The 24,290-nt window shown below is 42.2% G+C and overlaps 1 protein-coding gene across 1 annotated transcript in view; it reads right to left on the reverse strand.

The window, feature by feature from the left end:
* The window catches only part of TMPRSS15 (transmembrane protease, serine 15), a 229,782-nt gene that overhangs the window by 157,632 nt on the left and 47,860 nt on the right, over window positions 1-24,290 (reverse strand). Inside the window, exon 6 of the mRNA XM_018556698.1 lies at window positions 11,337-11,445. Coding sequence (XP_018412200.1) covers window positions 11,337-11,445 — 109 coding nt within the window. The remainder of the gene's footprint in view (window positions 1-11,336; window positions 11,446-24,290) is intronic.

The raw sequence follows: 24,290 nt of genomic DNA on the forward strand, positions 1-24,290 counted from the left end.
TGGGTCGATGTCAAATCATAAAGCCCGCGGATATGATCCCATAAAGCTAAGGAGAAGGACAGAGTCGGCGCGAGGACCACCGGGCGACGTCTAGGGGTAGTCCACATAAGAACGTCCACCGCTGTACCTGACGCCGAGGCCGATTCTAGGGCCAACCAAAGCCTACTCCTCCACATCTTACCCCCTTAACATCAGCCGAATTGCGGATGGCAATAGCAGGGGGTTCTATCGCCACTGCAAAAAGCAATGGCGATAGAGGACATCCCTGTCGGGTTCGCGTACAAATATCAAAGGACTCAGAAAGATGCCCCTGTATACGGATCTGAGCCGATGGATTAGAGTATAGAGTAAGCAGCAGCCGAAGGAACAACGGACCAAAGCCCCATCGCCACATTAAAGTGAACATATAAGGCCAGGAAACCGAATCAAACGCCTTTTGCAAGTCAACAGATAACAGCATGCCCTCCTGCCGGGGTCCGCCGTCCCAGTTGGATTGCAGCAGGGAAATAATATCCACCGCCCTCCTAATCTGGTCCGGGCCTTGACGTCCCATTATGAAACCCACTTGATCCACATGTATATATGACGCCAAAAAGGTGTTCAGTCGGTTGGCTAAAATTTTGGTCAGAAGTTTAAGGTCATTATTTATTAATGATATGGGTCTATAGTTGGAAATCTCACCCGGATCCTTATTCGGTTTAGGTATCACGCTAATAAAGGCACGATTCAGGTCTGGGTCCAAAGGCGCCCCAGCATGAAGAGCATTAAAAAATGACTCCAGGTGGGGAACCAGGTTGTCCACAAATTTTTTATAGTACAAAGAAGGGAAACCGTCTGGGCCTGGTGCCGAAGAACCCTTAGCCTGCTTAATAGCTAGTCTTATTTCATCTTGTGAGATTGGTCCTTCCATGAGTTGACGATGCTCGAGAGACAGAGAAGGAAGGGGGAGCTCCTGGAAAAAAGACTCTATTACCGAGGATGGAGTCGCAGGTGGGCATTTATATAGAGAGGAAAGGAAGTTGTGAAACTCTCGAAGTACGTTCTTATGATTCATGGAGTAGATGCCAGATTTACAGCGTATCCTAGGAGCTGAATATGTTCGAGGTATCGAAGATAGTTTATGCGCAAGCAGGGTGCCAATTTTATCTCTATGGGAGTAGTATCTATTATCAGTCCAACGCAAGCTGTTTTCAGCATGCGTGGTCAGGAGCAAGTTAAGTTCTAAACGAGTATTCTCTAAGCTACGCCACAGTGCAGGGGTTGGATTGTTTTTATGCTCCTTGGATAACTTTTGAAGAGTGGCATCTACTTCGGTTATACGCTTCAGGGCCTGTTTTTTAAATTTAGAAGTATAGGCTATAAGCCACCCTCTAATAGTTGCTTTGTGTGCCGCCCAAATCATTATGGGGGACACAGTAGGCATGATATTAAATTGGAAATAAGAGATGAGTTGACATTCCAACATGGAGCACAGCGCCGGGTCACTCAAAAGTGACTCGTTTAGTCTCCAGCAAAAGGATCTATCTGGGTCTCTCATATGTGCCAATGATAAGAGAACCATAGAATGATCTGACCAAGGTATTTCTTTAATTTTAGAGGAGGCAATCAAGGGCACCGCCAAGGGGGAGACAAAAAAATGGTCAATCCTCGAATAACTCAAATGAGCTGGGGAATAAGAAGTATAATCCTTCGCACTGGGATTCAGTTCTCTCCAAGCGTCAATCAAAGAAGGGGACTGTAAAAACCTGGCTAAACCCGTGCCCAACTAGGATGCCCGCTTAGCTTGACATTTTTCCCCATGCGATCTGTCTATGCCAGAGTCCAATGCAATATTAGAGTCGCCCCTATATATCAAGTTACCCGATACATGAGGGAGAAGGGTTTTCAGCATTGAACGAAAAAATGTTAATTGAGCGGTATTGGGAGCATAATAGGAAATAAATGTAAACAGGTGGTCCTCAATGTATCCCCTTACTAGCAGGTATCGACCCTCAGGGTCCTTAAGCTCCAATTCAAGATGAAAAGTCACGGCTTTAGAAAAACAAATCGCCACTCCTCTAGTTCTATCAGCTGCATTGGCTAGGTAGAACTGTGGATAGTGCTTGTGAAGGAACTTAGGCTGATAGCATCTAGAGAAATGTGTTTCCTGCAGATACACCACATCCACATGCTGAGAGTGGTAGTGGTTAAAAGCCGTGCGTCTCTTGATTGGAGAATTAAGGCCACTAGTATTATGTGTCGCTAATATAAAGGGTCTACCTGTCGCCATCGTGGAGGCTTATGAGAGATAGATACCTAAAAAAATTATATTCAACTTGCAGTTAAAAAAATGTATATACTGTAATGACAAAGATATGATGACAAAAAATAAAGTGTTATGTGCCACTTTTTAAAAAAAAATGTTTTATTGGGTTACTATGGGAAGCACAGTGAGAGCAAAAAAAATACTAACTTAATACTATAGGGATCTCAGAGAGTAAAAAGAAAATGCTGATTGTTTGCTCTAAACACTGTAAGAAATTAGTAACTGTTTTTTTTTTGGGAAGGACAGTTTTCTCAACCACTTTACCAAACACAAGGCTTAGTGTGACTTCTCACATGGGATGTTTAGAGAAACCACCTAGTGTAATGTGTAATACATCTTCTCCAAAGTCAAACATGTTCAACCAGCACCTCTATCCTAAATTAACTCTCTAGACTTTCAGGCCTAACCAGTAGGTCTAATTGCACCAAATATTCTAAGCCATCACAACTCTGTCCACGCCTACATCACCAAACTCATCTTACGCAAACCACCCACTCCGCTATTCCCAAGACCTCCTGCTCTATAGCCTCCGCTTCACCTCCTCCCATCTTTGCCTCCAGGACTTCTTCAAAGCCTTTCTCATCCTCTGGAACTCCCTATCCCAATCTATCTGGATATCTCCTAATCTGTTTGCCTTTAGACTATGCCTGAAAACACACCCCTTCAGGGAATCCTATCCCACCTCCAACTAAAATGTGCATGTCTAGTCCTCCAATCAGTTGATTCCGTACAGTTTTTACTTTCTGTATCACTTTCCCCTCCTTCTAGATTGTAATCTCTCATGAGAAGGGCCCTTCTTGTAACTGTGCTGTCTCCCCATATTTTGTAAAGCATTGCACAAACTGTTGATGCTGTGTAATTCCATTATAATATTATCATTATTAATATTAAAATCAAACTCTGTAGAGTTGGTTTGCTAAAGGCAAATACGCTGTTCACTTTGGAAGGGAATTTTCCCTTAGCTTAGTGAATGTGGTAAAAATTCAGTTTACAAATAATACCCAATAAAGCTGAGGGAAAATAAAAAAAATAAAAAAAGTTTGCTTGCATGTGACTAAATGATGGAAGACAGCAGGGCTTCAGTTTGCAAAGTGAAAATTACCCTTACAGAATGAACAACTGATTTGCCTGTAGTAAATCAACCCCCATTTACTACATATACATTGTCAGCATACACCTGATACACCTACGCTTTCCCTGTGTCCAAGTGTGTGCATGCATGCGGACACGGACAAAGTGACATCTATTTCAAATATCTGTGAGTACCCTGACCCACTTGTCCATTTGCTGGATACCTTTCTCAACATGCACCCAGGTCTTTGACTTAAAGTGACACTAAACTCAGGAGTTAAACCTTCAAAATGCATTGAAGTTCCTTAAACAATAGCAAAAATGTGGCTTATTTGCAGGGCCATCCCTACCTTATTTGCCATCTGAGGTGGCCAAAAGAAGGGGTGAGTGGTGGGTTAATGCGGTCCAGAATGTCTACCGCAGAGAAAGGGGGGTGTTTGAGCCAAGCTGTCAGCCGAGTGGTAGGCGGCGGCTGGCTGAGCTGTCAGACGGGCAGGAGGTGGCGGGTGGCTGAGCTGTCAGCTGGGGGGTGGATGGTGCTGTTAGTCGCCCGTGCTGCTGCCCCCCACACTTGCCGCCCCCCAATGAGATGTCACCTGAGGCTGCTGTTTCATTATGAGGATGCCCTTGCTTATTTGTGTATCACTTAGCTGTAGATCCTCAAATCATCTCTGAATTTGTGCTGACACTGTCCTTCCTTCTGTCCATCCAAATTATTAAACTAAACGTGAGGTTGTGGTCTATCACGGCAGTGAGTTTGAAGTGGTGGCTACATTACAACACACACAGGGACCATGGGTAACAAAAGCAGCCGCCCTCCAGAAGGAAGGACTGTGTCAGCACCAATTCAAAGATTTTTGAGGATCTACAGCCGAGTGATACACAAATAAGATACATTTTTGTTAAAAGCTAAGGTACTTGGATGCATTTTTAAGATTGTACTCCTGAGTTTAGTTTCACTTTTATGTGTGCAGGATTCAACTGCTTCTTTTATAAGTTCTGCACACAAAAAAAACAATAAAAACAAAATAAGCATAGCGCTAAAGATACCTAAGGTATAATAATAAATCAATGTGCAGTGAACAATAATTCATAAAATGTGAAACATAAAAAAGTAAAGTGCTCTGTGCCATTTTTAAATTAAAATGCTATTTAGTGCTCATCCTTTGTTATACCCTTTTCTTTCCCTGGAATCTCCTTTCATGGCTGCTATAAATCAATAAAATAAATTAATTCTGCTGTTCTCTGGAAGTATATCTAAAACAAGATTCTTTTTTTTTGTATTGAACAGTGTAGTAAAACCCTTGTCAGCTTTATTTCCCCCTTCCATTCATCCGATGGGGAGCTTTACTGTAACAAATTTGGAAAATGTCCCCCTATTTATGTTCTAGTGACAAGTGACACGAGTTTAATTTGGAATTTCCCACCCCTTTCTGCCCCAGATACAAATTGTTACCAGCAGCAGAGGTTCTAACCTTTCTCTAATTTATCCAAAACAAAAAGCAGTTAAAAAAACTGACAAAGTGTGATCCAAATTGACAGGCAACAAAAGCATATGATCAGTACACAAGGCTGTGAAGGTTCTCATTCATTCAGGTCATTGTATATCTGTAAAAAAAATAGATCAAGGCAACTGGACTTGCTGTATTTTTTTGAAGACGTTTCGCTGGTCATCTGACTAGCTTTCTCATTTCAGAATGACTCACAAGACCTGGATGAATGAGTACCTTCACAGTCTTGTGTACTGATCATATTCTTCTGTTACCTGTCAATTTGGATAACAGTTTGTCAGTTTTACTCTTGCTGCGCTTGCCTGCTACTATGCCTAACAACCTATAAGTTACTTTCTCCAAAATACATTTAGAGAATTCTATATTGTTACTTGCTTTGTAATGCTACAATGTACTATACATATCTAATTGTCCTTTTTATAATAGAACAACATTATTTTACACCAAACACTTGTAAATTACACTGGGGAACAAAGTTTTTGTTGCATTGATGCAAGCACTTGTTTTGACCTAATTTGAGTGTGCTGATTTCAAATCTGAAGTTAGTGTTTCTCTGTAAGTTCTAGATTCTTTGCAATTCAACATTTACATTTTTCGCAAACTTTTGACACCTCTCGCATGATGACATTGTCTATCTGAGGAATTTATGGTCACACAGTCTTAAAATTAGGCTTAAACGACTGTCTTGGCAAAGATATTCGTTATGTATTCACAAATATGTGTAGGTGCATCCCAATATGCATTACATTTTGAAAAAAGGCAAAAAAATCCCTTGTGTGGAGTAAAATATGTATCACCACTTGTCAGATCTGAAACATGTATCCATTATAGTCAAATATGAGTATGCACTAATGCTTTTTACATTAGATTAACCTATATTTCAACATGATAGGTGATTCAGAACAACTGATAAGGATGGGATGCAAAGTTCAAATATGACCTATTCAGGCAAGAATTTGTGCTCAGCAGCTCCAGCAGTAGTTTGCCATCATATTTTTGTCCCATCACCCTTGATTACAAGAGCTGATGAATCTGTAATTTAGCTACAGAAGTGCAGTGTGTAAATGATGGTGGACAATGGGCCATCATGGTTGACAAGAATTACATCACTGAATGCTTTTGCTGATGTGAATTAAAACGCTGGATGGCATGACTGACACAGAATTACTTTGGGGGACAATATAACAAATCTTTTTTTTTATGTGTTTGTGTTGTATTTCAATTAAAAGCCTTTTTTTAGTGTGTTTGTATGTTTATTAGTTTTAACATTGCAGTGTTTCATTAGTTTTTGTTATTTAATTTCTTCAGTTATATTTTAACTGCGTAAGAAAAATAGACACCACACATAATTTTGCATGCAGACTTTTATAAAAGGTTGCCAAAATAGCACTAGGTATGTGGTTAAAACATTATACCTATATAATATTGAAACACAATAAAGTGAGTTTTTACACCTAACATATAACTAATATCTTTTATTACAACATAAGAATTAAAGAATTTGAGAAATGAAGATTGGCATTTTATTAAAAGGCTATAATTTGGAATTACTAGGTTAGATAGAAGCAGCTGTTAGAGCCTATTCAGTGTTACTGTGCTACCATATTATGTTATGCTATACCCGATCACTTACTTATTTACACTGCGTGACATACTCGCTGGGAGCACTGAACAAATAACTGAAAAAAACTACAAGTAACTTTTTACCAATGTGTATAGGGATTATATGATTTTAGGATTAGAGGTATTACAGGTATTCTATTGAATGGTGGATAATGTGCTATAAAGCACAATATACACCCTACTAACTTTAATTCAAAATGCAAATCTGTTATTAATGTTTTAGAGATAAAATATATTACTTGTTATACATACTTCTAATACAGTATACGTCTTCAAAACAGCTGCATTAACAGCTCACACCAACCAAAAATTATATTAGAATTTAAGGAGAAGACCAACTTTGTGTGCTCTTATGCTAATATAAATATGTCTCCCATGTAGAAAAAAAATAAAGAATATTGTCTCTCACCAGAAATGGTCTGAAGACTTAAAGTATGCAGAAAGTTCTATATAAGAATTGTCATGCAGGTAGTAGACCCTCACCTCAGTCACCAGATTAATGTATGCCCTAAAGAGGGCTGTGGTGCAGGGTCTAAGGATTTGCCAGGTGTTCACCAGAGCACCCCTCAAGGGATGATGAGCTTTGCAGAGGATGGATCCTAGGTAATCCCTACGCTTGAACTGACAACAGGGAGAAATGAAATGGGGTACAAAGTCAGCAGGCAAGGTTGTGGTCAAACAGGGGGACAAGGACTGACAAGAAACATGCAGAGGTTGTTAACAGGTATTAGAACTGGAATGGTGATCACATCCCGGGAACAAATACTCAAAGAGGTCTTTGCTCCGGCAATTTCCAGCTGCACTGCACAAGTTTAAAGAACCAGCAGATGGAGTGCAAGAATGCAATATGTTTTAGGACATTTCTCCAGGTAGGGGGACATAAACAGGACTCATGCATGGGGTCCAGGTAAAAAACAGCAGATAGCTTTTCTTGTACAGTTTCCATAAATTTTTTATAGGAATGAATGACACAGCATGTAAAACACATTTAAAACCTGCTAACCATGAGTTTAATGTGTTTATTATTTAAATGTCTAAAGTGTTGCTGCATTTAACCTTTTATCCAATCTCTAAATGCTTGCATTTGTTACTTTAAAAAGCTCTTATAAAGAAAAAGTGGTGGTGTTGATCCCCACCTATTCCAATAGATGTTTGCTTGGTTGCAATGCAGATAGTGATATGTTGTATATTTAGTGGATGTGCATATTAGTGCAACAGCCTTTTGAACTAAAGTCTTTCACCTGCTTAGATCACAAAACATCCCTACAAATCCCTGGCTGGCACTTCTACATGTCACTATTGGAGCATTGACCAAACTACAATATGTATAAATGCACTTTTTCCAGGAAGCTCAGCTAACTTTGGCCAGAAATTGGAAGAGGCAACCTTAACATTTTTGTTAATGAGCATTTAAAGAGTCTCCTACGTGATAAACACAAAAAATGTCTACTCCTTTGGTAACCCTGGATACAAATCAGACATGCAGAGATGGATATAAATAGCCTTTGAGCAGGTAGAAAGGGTAGCCTGATTGGTGGTATGCATATGTCACCCAGGACACTTTCCCTATTTATGTCGCATGCACCCTGGTCAGGAGACTCTCTTTTTGTTTTCACTCTCTTGGACCTCTCAGCTTCTATTATCCTTCTTTTAACTTTTTATTTTAAAATCTAGTTCTTTTCTTCTTTACACCCCCCCCCTCCATCTCTTTCAGACAGTAGTGCATCTAAAACATATAGGTACAACAACTGAGAATAAACACCTAGCTAGTTTCTACATCTAAGACTTAAAACGAGACATACAATAGATTGACATCACAATGCAACTTTATTTTGTTGTCATTCTTTAGTCAGTGGTGTTTCTCTTCTTCCATTTCTCATGTTGTTAATGCTGTGAACTATTTTTGAAACTTGTTTACAGCAGAGTATCTGCTGAGCATTTCTGAATCTCAGCTATTGTATTGTAATACTTTGTCACTTTTTTTGCTTTTGAAAATAACGGTGGGCATGGCAGGGGTGTTTGCCTTGCTTACATAGTTTGTGCTAAAAGCTGCCCTTCCTTAAATGCATAACAAAGCATACATTTTTAAGCAGAGCAGTGAAAAATAGGCTCTGGAAGCTGACTGTAAGACATGCATTCTAAATACCACTATTCTACATCAGTTTTTCTTCTAAAATAACTCTAAAGCTTTGTAATCTTAGCAGCATGGCTTTCACTGTCTCCTGGGTTAGAGAGTCCACACAGCAGTTCAAGTTTTGAACTATTCACATTCAGCCTTAATGCATTTCTATCATCAAATAAATATAAGCAACATTCCACAGAACGAGAAACATAACAATAAATGCTAGCTAGACTTGTAAGCCGGCAAAAAATGTTTCAGATTTTTAGTTCTTTCGGGTTTCATGCCTGAATGCCGTTTCTTTTTATTATTCAGATCTTTGGAATTTAATTTTAGTTTCAGATGGGGTTTTCTGATTGGCCAGGAAACAGTCACTTTCATTTAGTTTCAGTGTTAAAGAAATTTGGATGATTCGAAATTATGTTAAAAGAACATGCGGGCCCCAAATTACGTCCATTTTGGAACAGATTTTTTGCCTTGATCTTTAGGGTTCTCCACATTAGAGTACAGAGAGATCCACAATATGTACTATTGAAAAGGCCAATTCTGAGAGTCACTAAAGCACAAAGCAAACTTCTCTCCTTTTTCTTTCTAGTGGCCAAGATCTCTATTGCCAGAGCCTGGAAGTCACTTTTCGTTCCTTTCACATACGTTAAATCCAAGCTCACTTGGGTTATGATTAAAAAAAAACTTTATAGCATCCTACAAGATAGACAACCTCAATTTGAGGCAGTATGGGATCCCTGGCAATGATACCTGGGTATTTCCAATGCTGTTTGATTATCATTCTATATATGGCACTAGTTGGATGGAAGTGGTTGGGTATCCGAAGCATACGACTCTTTTCCCATCTCTTCTTCCTATTAACCCTTCTTTCATGTCTTTTATCTTTCTGTCACCCTGAGACCTTAAAGGAATTCTGTTACCTATTGCTCTATTTCTTCCTCACAATTATATACCTCAATTAGAGGTGACTGTAATGTTTTTTTTTCTCGAGTGTATATTTGGAAGAATGCTATTAATCCTTAATGCGAGATCCTTTCTATGGGTATGTTGTCATCCTCTTTGCACTTTTGCTCTTTCAGGATACGATTCACGTTTTGTATTTTCTTTTTTTTTGTATTTTGTCTATTATTGCTCTCAGGGGGTTACCTTCTTTATTCTACTGTTCTATTTTTTGCATATTTAAACTTTACTTTCAATAAAAAACTTTGAAAGAAAAAGAACATTCGGATTCGTTTGCATTCAGCCTCATTGGAATTTGGATGCATTTGGATGCATCTGAGTGTCCAAATTCTCAAAATGTCATCCAAATCTGCATTCAGAACAAAACATAATTTTTATTATTATTATTATACAGGATTTATATAGCGCCAACAGCTTGCACGGTGCTTTACGCTATAAGGAAGCCATTACAATTACAATACAAGACAAGATGGTAAGGAGGGTCTACAATCTAAAATGGAGGGGCAAGTGATACATGAGGAAGTAGCTGTGTGGGGATGAATTCAGAACGTGATGGTTCAGTGGTTAGTTTGGGGTGGCATAGGCTTCCCTAAAGAGATGAGTCTTAAGAGATCGCCTAAAGGCAGTAAGAGTGGGTGATAGATGGACAGGTTGGGGTAAAGGGTTCCAGAGGATGGGAGAGACTCTAGAGAAGTCCTGGAGGTGAGCATGGGGGGAGTTGACGAGGGAGCTGGAAAGCAGGAGGTCTTTGCAAGAGCGGAGGGGATGGTTAGGGTGATACTTTGAGACAAGGTTTGAGATACAGCCGCGGGCATAATTGTGGATAACTTTGTAAGTGGTTGTTAATATTTTGAATTTTATCCTTTGGGCTATTGGAAGCCAGTGGAGGGATTGGCAGAGAGGGGTTGCAGACGCTAAGTGGTTGGTTAGGTGGATGAGTCTAGCAGCTGCATTCATGATAGACTGAAGGGGGCATAGCTTGTGTAGAGGTAAGCCAATGAGGAGGGAGTTGCAATAGTCAAGATGAGAGATAACAAGTGCGTGGATGAGTAACTTTGCGGTTTCATTGGTGAGGAAGGGGCATATTTTGGAGATGTTATGAAGGTGAAGGCGGCAGGATTTGGATAGTGATTGGATGTGGGTCCGAGTTCCAAAGGATGACACCTAGCACCTTGGCATGTCTAATCCTATCCTTTCTCTCACTAACTATACAGTTCAAGTTGCTATAGGAAGTCTTATAGGAAAATAAAACCCTGTGCACAATAAACAAAAACTTGTCTCTTCCCCAAGTACTGAGCAATCCCATGAACAACCAGCAAAAAAAGGCACAGCCAAAGCAGTCTCACTGGTTTCCACATGTGCATTAGATTTCCTATGGGAACTAAACTGTTGACCTCAACAATCAACAAGCTTCCCATAGGAGCAAAGAGGAAATCTACTGCACATGTGCAGACTAACCAAGAAACTTTCTATGAAGAGATTGTATGGCACCCAGCAGCCCTACAGTAAAGGTTACAATTAAGTGAGCACAAGTAAATGGGGAACTTGCTGTGAAAGGGAGATCCTGCCTTTTAGGAAACTATAATAAAAGTACATTTACCCTTTAAAAAAAAGCAGGCAAGCTGGTTAAATCAGAATTGCCTGTCAACTTCTTAATCAAATTGCTTCTCACATATAAAAAACAATTATTATTATTTTTTAAATAAGCGACAATAATTTCTAAAGATTAAATTGCACATACCTTATTATCCAGCGACAAAATAAGTCTGGTGTATAATTTTCTGGATAATTTTGAGACTGAAATTCTCCAGAGTCCCTAGTTAATAGAAACTGGCCATCACAGCGTGAGGCTGAGAATAAAATATAAAACATTGCTTATAATTTATTCTTAACAGAAAAAGCATACTATTTACCAGTTTGATAAAATTATGGAAAACAATTTGGCTAAGTCATGCAGTCAGTCTGTGTGAAATATTTTAGCTGTTCAGCTGGAATATGTATGATCATTCTATGAATTTGTATGTATCAGTAGCATAGTTACATAGTTGGTGAGGTTTAAAAAAGACACAAGTCTATTGAGGTCACACAATTAAAACATAATAATAAATACATTTTACACCTGCATATATCAAACCCCATACCCACAGTTGATCCAGAGAAAGGCAATAAACCCTTATAAAGGATGGTCTAATTTGTTCAAAGAGCAGAAAAACAATTCCTTCCTGATCCCCTAAGGCAAATGGATATTCCCTGGATCAACATGTTTGGTGTTATTACTTTTAAATTTTAATAGACCATTTTATTTCTGTGCATTTAGGAAAAATAAAAAACAATCAACTGAGCTTGCTGGAACTAGTTTCTGGAGTCAATTACATATTTTCACAGTTCCTATTGTGAAGAAGTCTTTCCATATGCAGCGGTTTAACTGCACATATTGCTCATCCTCTGGATGCAAAGAGTGCCCACTTGTTCTTTGTAATGGACCTAAGGTTAAATACATTTGCACCAAGTTCACAATAAGGACCATTTACAGTATGTATTTACACAGGGTAATCATATAACCTCTTAAAGCCCTCTTCTCAAGGGAGAATACATTCAGTTCAGCTAATCTTTCCACATAGGTCCTCCATACCTCTTTTCAGTTTAGTTGCCCTTTTCTGCATTCTGTCCAGTTCCCAAAATCCTTTTTATGAACTAGTGCCTAAAACTGTAGTGTATATCCTACTTGAGGTCTAACTACTACTTTGGGCAGGGGCAAGATTGTGTTCTCTCTCTTACTCTCTCTTTTTGCAGTCTATACTTCATTTAATACAAGAAAGTATTTAGCTTGCTTTAAACACTGCAGCTTGAGCTTGCATTAAATCTCTTATCTACCAGAACACTCAGATCCTGTTTGATTATTGATTCCCCTGCTATGTTTTAAAAAAAAATTATTTTGACAGCTGTTGCAATCTGCTGTCAGAGTAAAGAAATAAAAAAACAACAAATAGCATAAGAATGAATAGCTAGGCTGCTATTGGCCATTTCTAATGGAGAACTTCAGGTCCACCTCTGCTGATTGACAGCAGTAGTAGGCGGGTGCAATAGCCAGCCTACTATTGGCTATTCCAATTTGAAATGGCCAATAGCAGCCTAGCTATTCATTCCTATGCTATTAGTTTTTTTGTATTTCTTTACTGTGACGACAGCCTGCTGCAGCTGTCCAACTAATAGAAAAAAAACATATCAGGGGAATCAGCAGATAACAGGGAGCTAATGCTAATGCTGTGATCTGATATCACGGTGGCTCCGCCGAGTTCCCAGTGTGTAATGACAGTTCAGCGTCCCCTGGTTACCAGGTAACCAGGGGATGCTGAACTGTCATTACCAGGGACGTGCTGTCAGGGGAGGCAGGTGAATTATGGAGGAAAAAGCTGTCAGCTTCATAATACAGTGTGTGTGTGTGTGTATATATATAGATATATAGATATATATATATCTATATATATATATATATATCTATATATCTATATATATATATATCTGTATATTCTAATATTATAATATGAAAGCTATGCTGTAGTACAGAATGTTCCTGCACGGCAATGTGTCCAAATGTGTAGAAGATATTCTATTAAATCTAAAAATAACCAGCTTTAATGGTGATGTGACGGCAATGCTTCTTCGAGAACTGAAAACAAATGTGTCACTTTATCTACCAGAGTTAAATGCATGAAAAACATAAAATGTATATATTGACCTATTTAAGATCATCTCTACAACTGCAACTTTTTCTGTTTTAAAGTGTTTACATTATTCACTACAGTTTTTTTATATTGGAAGTTGCATAACAGAATAACGATCCTGTAACATCTGCACAGTTTGTTTGTTAGCATACTGATCCCACTGGGGGATATATATATATTTGCTTTGTTGTTTTTTTTTAGCATAACCCATACGGTTGGGTCTCTGGCTATAGTATAACGTAAATCTGACTTTCAATTCACTGGGGATTTTTTCCAACTGCTTTCTTCATATTTTTTCTTTACAATACATGCTTTAATACCCATGTCTATCTTTTAGAAATTCATGTCAACTGAAGTCACATCAGTTACTCCAATGCACTAAAAACACTTTCTAACATTTTAACCATTTACTTATAGGTGTAAATTTGAATAAAACATTTGTATGAAAGCTTACCTGTAATTTATACAAGCTTCATATCTAACTTATTGCTTTTGGGTTGATTATGCATCTATTTATTATAATTAAAATAATTTAGGGTTAGGAAATGAAGGCTAAATTTTGACACAGTAGATTACCTAAAACCCTTTAGATTACTTGTACTTTTTATTGTAAACATTTAGCATATATATACACTGAGTGGCCAGATTATTTTGACCACCTGACGTTTGTAGTCAAATTAGCTATAATTTCACGCTGAAGTTGCTAGAGGGCCAGACCATCATAAATAGGGAAGCAGGTTGTTTATCACGACAGTAGAAGTAATTTTTTTCTGACGCTATGGGTAAACAACGCGATTTAACAGCCCTTGAACATGGGATGATTGTTGGCGCTCGGAGCCATTGTGAAGATACATTTAGCTTTCCTTTTCACTTTTGGAATGAATGTTGCGGAAAAGCTTGGGTACCTCTCTCATGATCCAAAAATGCACATTCTTAGCTGTGTTTGCAGACAGCCCCCAATGTAAAGTTCTCTGGATTCCCCTTCACCCTCCCACTCTACATGTTCTCTGTCAGATCCTTCCCTTTCTCATCCACTATTGTTTATAGGAGCTTCTCTGGCATCCCCTTCCTGCCCATTCACATTATGTTTTATGCCAGCACCACCATCCACCTTATACCATCCACCAGAGGCAGCTCTAGACTTTGTGAGGCCTTAGGCGAAACTCAAAACGTGAAGGCCCCCACCTACACCAATAATCAGGGCTTGAAATATCCACTCGTCCTCCAATCCACTCGGCCGGGAGCTTTACATTCAATCGATCGTGCGTCTCTAGAGATGCCCGACCAATTGTATAGGAGCAGGTGTCACTGCCTTGCCGGTCCTGAGATCCGCTGTGCCCGATGCGGCCGGGACCGGCACGGCTGCTCTGTGACAGGAGATCAAATGGGAGTTCGGTACACAATCTCTCTTTGATCTCCTCTCAGTCCCAGAGGTCAGAAGTAAGGAACACGCAGAGGGCAGAAGTAATGAACGCACAGTGAGCAGAAGTAAGGAACGCACAGAGAGCAGAAGTAAGGATCGCACAGAGGGCAGAAACAAAACACACAGTTCAGTAGTAAAGAACGCAATGAATCCTGCTTTCCTACCACACACTATGGGGTGGCATGGCATGCGTTATATGTGACAGCACAGAAGCATTTGCTCACTGGTATTGGGCAGCCGGATTTTTTACATGAAAAGTTAGGAGAGTTGTCCCCTGATATAGCGCTGCACGAAGGGTAAGGGCGTATGGGTGTGGAATTTAGTGTTAGGTGTGCAGCTTCTTTTTAGTGCGGACTGGGGTGTCCGACGTTAATCAAAAAGAACAGATAAAAAGGAGGACAGAAGCGCTACTGCCATGGGATGACCGAGTGTAAACTGAAAAGACAAAATAAAGGCAACTGACAACTTACCATGAAGTGAGAGATGACGCAATGTCATCAACGAAAGGTGGATAGGTTGTGATCCTTCAATAGTGTGAATGGTGTGCGCTCTCAGAAGTGTGTGAACTGATACTGGGAAAGGCGAGCAGGTGTGAGTCGGGAATGGAGGCGGGAGGCTCACATCCCGGCTTGAAAAAGAAGACTTGCTCTTTCTCCCCCGACACACCGCTCGTTGTCTCAGGCGTCCTGCTCATGCCATGGAGCGTTGGAGTCTCACCGCCTTCACTGGCCCTCCTGGCTCCCCCGCTCGCAGTGTCCATTCCAAGGCCGCCGCAAACGCCACCAGTTCCACCTCTGTGACACTTGCCACATGTCCGTGACCCTGCGCGCCTGAGTGGGCTCCCTGCCCACCCACCTCCGATCTACTCAGCGCTCATGCCCGTACTGAACATTATTGTCAGCCGCCGACAGCACTCCCACAGGCAGCCCTTCATCGCACACCATCCGGACCTTACACCCCCGCCCCCCAGCAGCCCCGACAGTATCAGGTAGCCGGCATTGTTCTGTTCCTACTGCCACCAGCGGTCCCCTTCCATCCAAGACCCCAGCAACATACTACACTTCGACCCAGGCTTCGAATGTCACTGTGCCCTCCCCAGCCACAACAGCAGTGACCAATCCCCCCACCTGCTCGCCTTTCCCAGTATCAGTTCACACACTTCTGAGAGCGCACACCATTCACACTATTGACACTATCCACCTTTCGTCGATAACATCGCGTCAGCTCTCACTTCATGGTAAGTTGTCAGTTGCCTTTATTTTGTCTTTTCAGTTTACACTCGGTCATCCCATGGCAGTAGCGCTTCTGTCCTCCTTTTTATCTGTTCTTTTGGATTTTTTACATGGAATATTGTTAGCAGCAGATGTAAACAATAAGGGACCAGTCACACTATAAAGAGTGCATTCCAGTGCATTCAGCCTCTGGAACACAACTTGACCAGCTCACTTTGTTTTAGGGCGTGACGGTGCATTGAAGTCAATAGCACCGCAGCACCGGAGAGAATGAAGTGGTGCTGCTGGCACCCTATTCTCCCTGTGAGGCAGTGGCAGATGGGGGGGGGCGGAACTTGTGTGGAGGCTGCGGGCACCCCATTCCCCCCGCGAGGCCGGTGTTCTGTCGACACTGCAGTGGCCGATGGGGAGGGGGCGGGGCTTGTCCTAAAGCTGTGGACACCCCATTCTCCCCACAGTGGCAGATGTGGAGGGGGCAGGGCTTGTCCGGAGGCTGTGCCCGGCACCCCATTCTCCCCGCTAGGCCCGCAGTGGCAGATGGGGAGGAGCGGGGATTTGCAGAGGCCGCGGGCGCCGCATTCTGCCCGCTTGGAAATTGTTGCAGCTCCCTTTTGGCCAGCGACGGACTCGCCAGGTGAGGTGAATCTGCAGAGGCGAGTTAGGCGGCCGCGAGGCCCTCGTAAGCGCGAGGCCTTAGGCGACCGCCTAACACGCCTAATTAGAGAGCCGCCTCTGCCATCCACAATCCTTTCCTGCACATACCATCTGCTGTCATACCCTCTGCCCATCTCTCCTGCACATATTGCCCACTGTCATATCCTCCGCACTCCTCTCCTGCACACACTTCCACTGTCATACCCTATACATTCCCCTCCTTCACATACTGCCCACTGTCATACCCTTCCACACTACTCTCCTGCACAAACTGCTTCCTGTTATACCCTCAAGGACTCCTGCACAAAGTAAATCTACTTTTCTCTAAATTTATGGGTAAGAAAAAATATGATCTGTTATACTGAATAAGTGATTCAGTGCAGGCTCCCTTTAAAATAAGTTGTATATAGGTAAATCAAGTGCTGGAAGCAGCAGTTTGCAAATAATGTGTTTACAAAGAGTTGAATGCAGTGATAACTGTCCTGGGTAACTTTCAGTAATTGCAGTGCTCAATAAAAGCACATTAACTTTTAATTAGATGTGCGAAAAAGTTGCAAGTCTTTACCACATCTGATGAAATGACACAAAGATAAAATATGTAGTATCATGTGCTAACTTTATAACATTTTAATATCTATTTATAAAACAAGGTATGCATATTAAAACCAATTAAAAAAATAACTTGAGAATTTAACATGTAACAGCTAGTCAAAGGCAAGGTGCTCCTGAGAAAATGCTAATTGGCAACTTGCAGATTATTATATTTAAAGAAATAAAAAGGGACTTCCGGTTCCGGCGCCCAATGAGATAGACATGTGCAGCACCGCTCCGTCCCGTTACAGCACCAAACACACCGCCCGGCTCTCTATCTCATTGCAAATCGCCTGGACGAACAGGAATACTGCCTCCACACACATGGACAAGTTTGTGTCTCGTCCGAACCAGCCGAAACAAGCCATATTACCCCCTGCGGCAGACGGACCGGACCCATCCAAGATGGTGGACGAAGACGGCATGCTGATCTCGTCTGACGGCGCTGACGAAGGTGAACCCTCTCACTCACACACACTTAGCTCCGACCACCAAGGTATAGCTGCAGCAGTCGCGGAATACCTGAAAGCCGACGACATGAAAATTTGATCCAACAACATATAGGCCCTCTTAAGACCACACTCGATTCCCACGCTCACCGCATTCAAGCGGCGGAACACAGAGTGAGCGATCTGGAAGATAGAGTACACAATGCTCAACGATCCTTTGAGCACGCTAAGTCCTCCATCCACCAGCTATTAGAAAAGGTCGATGACCTCGAAAACAGATCAAGGATAAACAATCTGCGGGTCATAGGCCTCCCGGAATCGGCCCCCTACACAGACCTCATCCATCTATGCTCTACTGCCATACTGAAGGCCCTGGGCCTCCGCCCCATGCAGAGTTGAAAGGGCTCACAGAGTGGGCATGCAGAGGGAAACTGAAAGGCCCAAACCAGTGATAGTGAGATATCTAGATTTTGCAGATCGCAAGCAATTCCTGCAGGCCTTTCGGTCACAACGGACCTTGGTGGTAGAGGGCCAAAAGCTGCTGCTTTTTGCCGATTATTCGGTGGCTCTTACTAAACAACGAAAGTGGTTCTCAAAGGTATGCCGCCTACTGGTGGAGGGTGTTATCAAGTTCACATTGGCATATCCAGCTATTGTACGTATCTCCACTCCACTGGGCACCACAGAATCATTCCTCTCCGCTGACAAGGCCAAGACATTCCTGATGACCTCACCCGATCCATCCCTTGTATCACCCTCCAAGAGCCCCCCGAGGAAGAAAAAGGCTTGAGGGGTGAAATGTCTCCAGGGCTGATGTCTTCGTTTTGCTCAGCGTCATAACACACGGTGACCATGATTCTAACGGTATGACACGTAAACCAAAGCCGCGGTTGGTGTGTAACTTCTTTTCATCTGAATTAACCCCACTTGCTTCATGGGACAGAGCAGGCTTTCGAGACTTTACCCTTGCGTGATTATACGCTTCTATTGTTTCCATGTGCAGACATAGGCTGTGAGATGTCACACATGGTTCCCTCCAACTGCACCCCTCATTGGGAAAAAAGGAGGTCATTCACATGGTTTGATCCTGTTATTGTTGCTTTGTTACTGTTTCCTTAATGCATTTTTTTTCTATTTTTTCTGTCACGATTGATCACTACTTCTAATGCCTACATTGCTTGGCCACCGAGGGGAGGAGTTAATCGGGGCCCTCCCGAAAAGCCGGAAAACACCAGTTTTCCTATTCCACCGTTAGGTGAAGCCATTCCTTTTGGGACTCCAATACCATGGGTCGATGATAGACGACTCCTTTCGAGCTGATCTAAAATTATGGTGGTTAGAGTATGTTGCCCACAATTCTATTCACCTGGATAACCCCATTCTGTTTTGGGAAGCAGCCAAAGCCGTATTGCGCGGTAGGATCCTGGCATATGTTTCCTCCCGTAAGAAAGCTACACGCCAACACTATGTTACTTCCAGCTCTGAAGCTAGGGAGGCTTACATTAGCTTTAAATGATCCCTATGTGACTTAGATAGGACCAGATGGATACAGGCTAAGCAGAGGTGCGATCACTGGATCCTCCAATATGATCACCTCATTAGGTCTTATAAGACGGTTGAACTATTCAGATTTGGAAACAAATCGGGGAAACTCATGGCTAATTTGGTCAAGGGTACCCTACCTACTTCCCACATACTAAAACTAGCAGACAGTAAGGGCAAAGTACACACTGACCCTAACTCCATCTCTGACATATTCTGCAACTATTATAAGAAACTCTATAGTAACGACTACTCCACTATTGAAGATGGAACTTTATTTCTAGATTCCCTAACATTGCCCTCTCTGTCTGCTGAAGACACACTTATCTTAAACTCAGAGATTACCACGAGTGAAATAGAGGAAGCTATACGCTCAGCCCCTTGTTCCAAAGCGCCAGGCCCTGATGGCCTTTCCTCAGAATTCTATAAGATTCTGCTGGAGGAGGTGTCACCGCCTCTGCTTGGCCTGTTCCGGCACATACTGCTTGAACGAACCTACCCCCCAAAGTTTAAAGAAGCATACATCCACCTCCTGCCCAAAAAGGGGAAGGACCCACTACTGCCAGGATCCTATTGCCCGATTTCATTGTTAAATGTGGATGCTAAATTCCTGTCGAAGATTATGGCTAAACGTCTATCTCTTGTAATGCCTAATATCGTATATGCTAACCAGATGGGTTTCATAACAGGTAGATCTGCAGGTATGAGTATTCGAAAAGTGCTATATGCTTTAGATGGTTACCGCCTGTCAAACCAGACGGGTTTCATAACAGGTAGATCTGCAGGTATGAATATTCGAAAAGTGCTATATGCTTTAGATGGTTACCGCCTGTCAAACGCCTCCTCTCACCCAATGGCACTGTTAGCTTTGGACACCGAGAAGGCATTTGACAGTATTAGCTGGGAATGGCTTAAGAAAGTAATGATTAAGATGGGATTTACTGATAACTTCCTCAACTATATCTCCACCCTCTACTCTTCACCTGAGACTAGGATCTTCACCTCCACATCCCTCTTGCCCCCATTTAGGTTACACAAAGGCACAAGGCAGGGATGCCCACTATCCCCCTTACTATTTAACATAGCTGTTGAGCCCCTGTCTCTCTCCCTCAAATCCACCCCACTATTCTCTGGATAGCGGAAAGGATCGATTGAGCTTAAATCCATGCTTTTCGCAGATGACATCATGCTGGTCCTCTCGGATCCAGAGATACAGATCCCTAATATTTTGAGACACATATCTCACATTGGCACATTCTCTGGACTTAAAATAAATTTAGATAAGAGTGAAATAATGCCCCTCACTACTAAATGTCACCCCGCACTGTTGTCTGTCATCTCTTCTCACAATCTCCAACTCAGAAAACGCGCGTTATCCTATCTGGGCATCCAAATTCCCCGTAACACATGTGATCTCTTTGCTTTGAACTTCACCCCAGTCATTAATAATATAGTGCAGGAACTTTCTTCTTGGCAACACTTACCGCTATCCATGACCGGAAGATGCCAGCTGATAAGCATGATCAGCTTTCACTGACTCCTATACCCTTTACAAACCCTACCCATACTACGCAAACATTCAGACATCAAACTACTAAATTCGACCTTCGCCAAATTTATATGGGGGGGGGGGGCAAAAAGTCACGAATCGCCTTGGCAAAAATGCACTGTCCAAAATCCCACTTGGGTATGAATGTGCCGAATATCAGGCTTTACAATTTGGCCAGTATCTTCAGACACATAAGGGACTGGATACTGGGTACTTCTTTTTACTCTAATACTCCACTGGAACAACAATTGGCCCATCCATGGTCCCTCACGGGCATCCTTCACTCCCCCCTGCCCTCCCTGCCAGCTCATGTAAAGTCCCACGTGCTCATCAAGGACACTGTCATAACATGGAGGGAAGTCAGGAAGCTAACAAAACTACCGGGCACCACATCCCCATGGATGCCTTTATCTTCATCTCTGGCGGGGGCCGAATCCCTGAATTTCCGAACCTGGAATACTCTTGGTATCCATAAGATCCATGACGTACTAACACCCAAAAGCTCCTGCTTAAAATTCAGTGACATTATTTCCAAATTTTATGTTCCTCCCACACATTTCCTCCAATACGCGCAACTTTCACACTTCATACACACTCACCGGCTACATATACAGAATAATTCTTCTCAAGTCTTCAATAGATTGCTGACCCCCTCACTGCACAAATTGTCTCTGTCCAACCTATATCTAGTTCTTCGAGACATTCACCAACAGAATGACAACCATATCCCCGCATTTGTACATCTTTGGGCCCAGTTGATAGGCAGCCCATTGGAAGACACTTTTGACAGCATACTAAGGGGGTGGCAACACATCAGAAAAGACATAATTACCTAATCATGGCGAGAGGTCCAATTTAAACTGCTCCACCGGGCATACTACGCCTTCAACTTTGCTCCGGCTTCCGCATCGCTAGATTGGCTACAACATTGCCCCAAATGTAACATACACCACCCTGATTTCATACATCTGATCTGGTCATGCCCCCTGATACACTCATTATGGATTCAGACAATACCATACATTAATTCCCTGTCAGGCGTAGCACGGGACCCCCATCCTATACTGTGCCTGCTACACGATATAGCCCATGGGCCTGCTTCCCCTGCCCCTCCCATCTCGCGTTGGGAACACCTTTGCATAATGGCTTTGAAAAAAAACATTCTGACCAATTGGCTCCTACCAACAGCCCCCACGACAGAAGACTTGCAAACCACCCTCCATAAGCTCATGCTTCTCGACAAAGTGGACACACATAATGAGGAGAGGCGCATAGAACGCTTCTTCTCCACATGGTCCCCCTTCCTCATTGAGACACACCCCCCCGACCAGCTTTGCGACATCATGTCGGGCTTTCAAACATCTTTATGGTACCTTAAGGCCAAACTCTCAAAATCCTTGGGGGCCCTGGATGTACTCTAGTCACGCCAAGAGGGAACCCCGGGTTACCAATAGTGTAACGCGTACCCATGATGTCCTCCTAATCACATGCACAATTTTCAGGCTTCTATCCTTGCACACCTGCAAGACACCCCTTGACATTCGATTTGTCCCACACGAACTTGGTAGACTCCGAACAATGGCACATCTGCTACTGAAGGTTTTAGCAATATTACTTGACATGTTTTCTCAAACTCCATGTAGTGTTAATCGTTTCCTCTTTGTTCTGTTCTGTTACTGTGATGTTGATTTTGCTTCTAAGCTTATTACTATGGGTACGTACACGGAAAGAGATGTAAATCTGTTACACTGACTCGTGTATACTTTAGTGCACTGAATCTATATACAAGAATTAATGATTAATATGTATGTACCTACATTAATACTAATAATTGTATCCTCTTATATTACTTTGAACACTCTTGCTGTATATTCATTGAAAATTCAATAAAAATTGCATGTTCAAAAAAAATTAAGAAAAAAAAGGTTCAGCACTTTCAGGTTAACATATCTGTCTGTCGGTCTGTCTATCTATCTCAGTGGCATATTGAATCATTACTGGGGAGAGATAGGTAATGATGGTAAATCTCTACAATGAGGACACACACACACTTTAGTTGCACAAAGCAATAAAACATGTATATTGTTACTGGTCCAATATGGTCAGTGATGTCACAGGGAATGCCTTGCCAGATTTTTCTGTTTTTTTAGCGCCTTTTATTTTAATAGAGGTTTGACACAGATCTCTAAGCAATTTGGCAGCTTTTACTATATTGAATACTCTCCCAGAGTTCCTTGGGCATATAAAATTGTGCCAGTGGTGGGAACCCAGTCTTTGTTCAAACTGGAGTTTGAGCAGGGAAGTATCAGGGCCAGCTGTGTGCGCACACTGTCAGAGCAAATAGTGATGAGTTGTTTCACCTATAGAAGCCGCTGTTACCATAAGGCAAGCACACCTACCGATACTTAGATGCCCCCAGGACTTAAACTATATGTTCTGATCAGGTGATGCTACAGGCTGGCCAAAGCTACTGAACTGAGGTATGGACCGAAGTAGAAAGACAGTACCAGAGAGTAATCAGGAACGAGCTGAGGTCTAAGGCTGGCGGCTGGCAAAGATAATCCAGGCACAGGCTCAGGTCAGGATGGGCAGTTGCAAAGAGTAATCCGGGAACAAGCTGAGGTCAGGGCTGGTAGAAAGCATTGCATAATCAAGGTACAGGCTAATGTCAGAACCTAAGACAAACAAGATTTGCAGGCACAGGATTTGCAGGGACAGAGCATGGCTTGTATAGCAAGAACTATCAAGCAAAAAGTGCCACCAGCAACAAGGCCAATCCCAGAGCAGGGGGTGTGTGGTTAGAATAATTAAGCCACAGCTGACTAGACTAGTGCGGCAGCCAGCAAGACACAGGCGAATTAACCTTCACCAGCCAGGGCTGCAGCCAGCAATACAGGCTGCCTGACAGGAAGATGGGGATCCTGTGCTTCCTCCTCTGCAATTTTAGTTTTTGTTTAGGTCCACTAAAGCAGACCCTGCTGAAATCTGGAATCTTGATACCAGTAAAATTAGAAGTATTAAAATATTTTTTTCATATTTGTCTCATTGTTTGTACTGACATGCTTCATTTATGCCTGCATGCATTGATGAACTGGTAAGAACCGATAAACCCATAATCCAGTTCATCAGGGAGATGACAAGCACCTACCTGCCCCCCATAGGAGATAGTTAGGTGTTTTTTCTCTTCCATGGTTTTTGGGGAACCCCTCTCAAAGCATTCCCCCCAGGCTGAAGGACATGTAGTCTTGCGGCTCCCTCACTATGGGAATACCAGCCCACAAGCTTATATTAACCCTTTCGCTGCCAAGGACGTACGTCGTACGGAGCTACAAAAGTGCTTCCAGCTGGCCAGCTCAGTACGTCGTACGGACCTGGCATTTACAGTTCTACTATAAGCTGATGGTCGCTTTAGCGACCATCAGCTTATAGTAGAACTGTTCAGCAGACTGTCCCCTTTAAATTAATAGCTGTCATCAGCGGCTCACAAGCCGCTGATGACCGCTAATTTTAAAAATACCGGGCGCCCCCCC

Source organism: Nanorana parkeri, unplaced genomic scaffold, assembly GCF_000935625.1.
Source record: "Nanorana parkeri isolate BGI_ZX_2015 unplaced genomic scaffold, ASM93562v1 scaffold248, whole genome shotgun sequence".
Lineage (NCBI taxonomy): Eukaryota > Metazoa > Chordata > Amphibia > Anura > Dicroglossidae > Nanorana > Nanorana parkeri.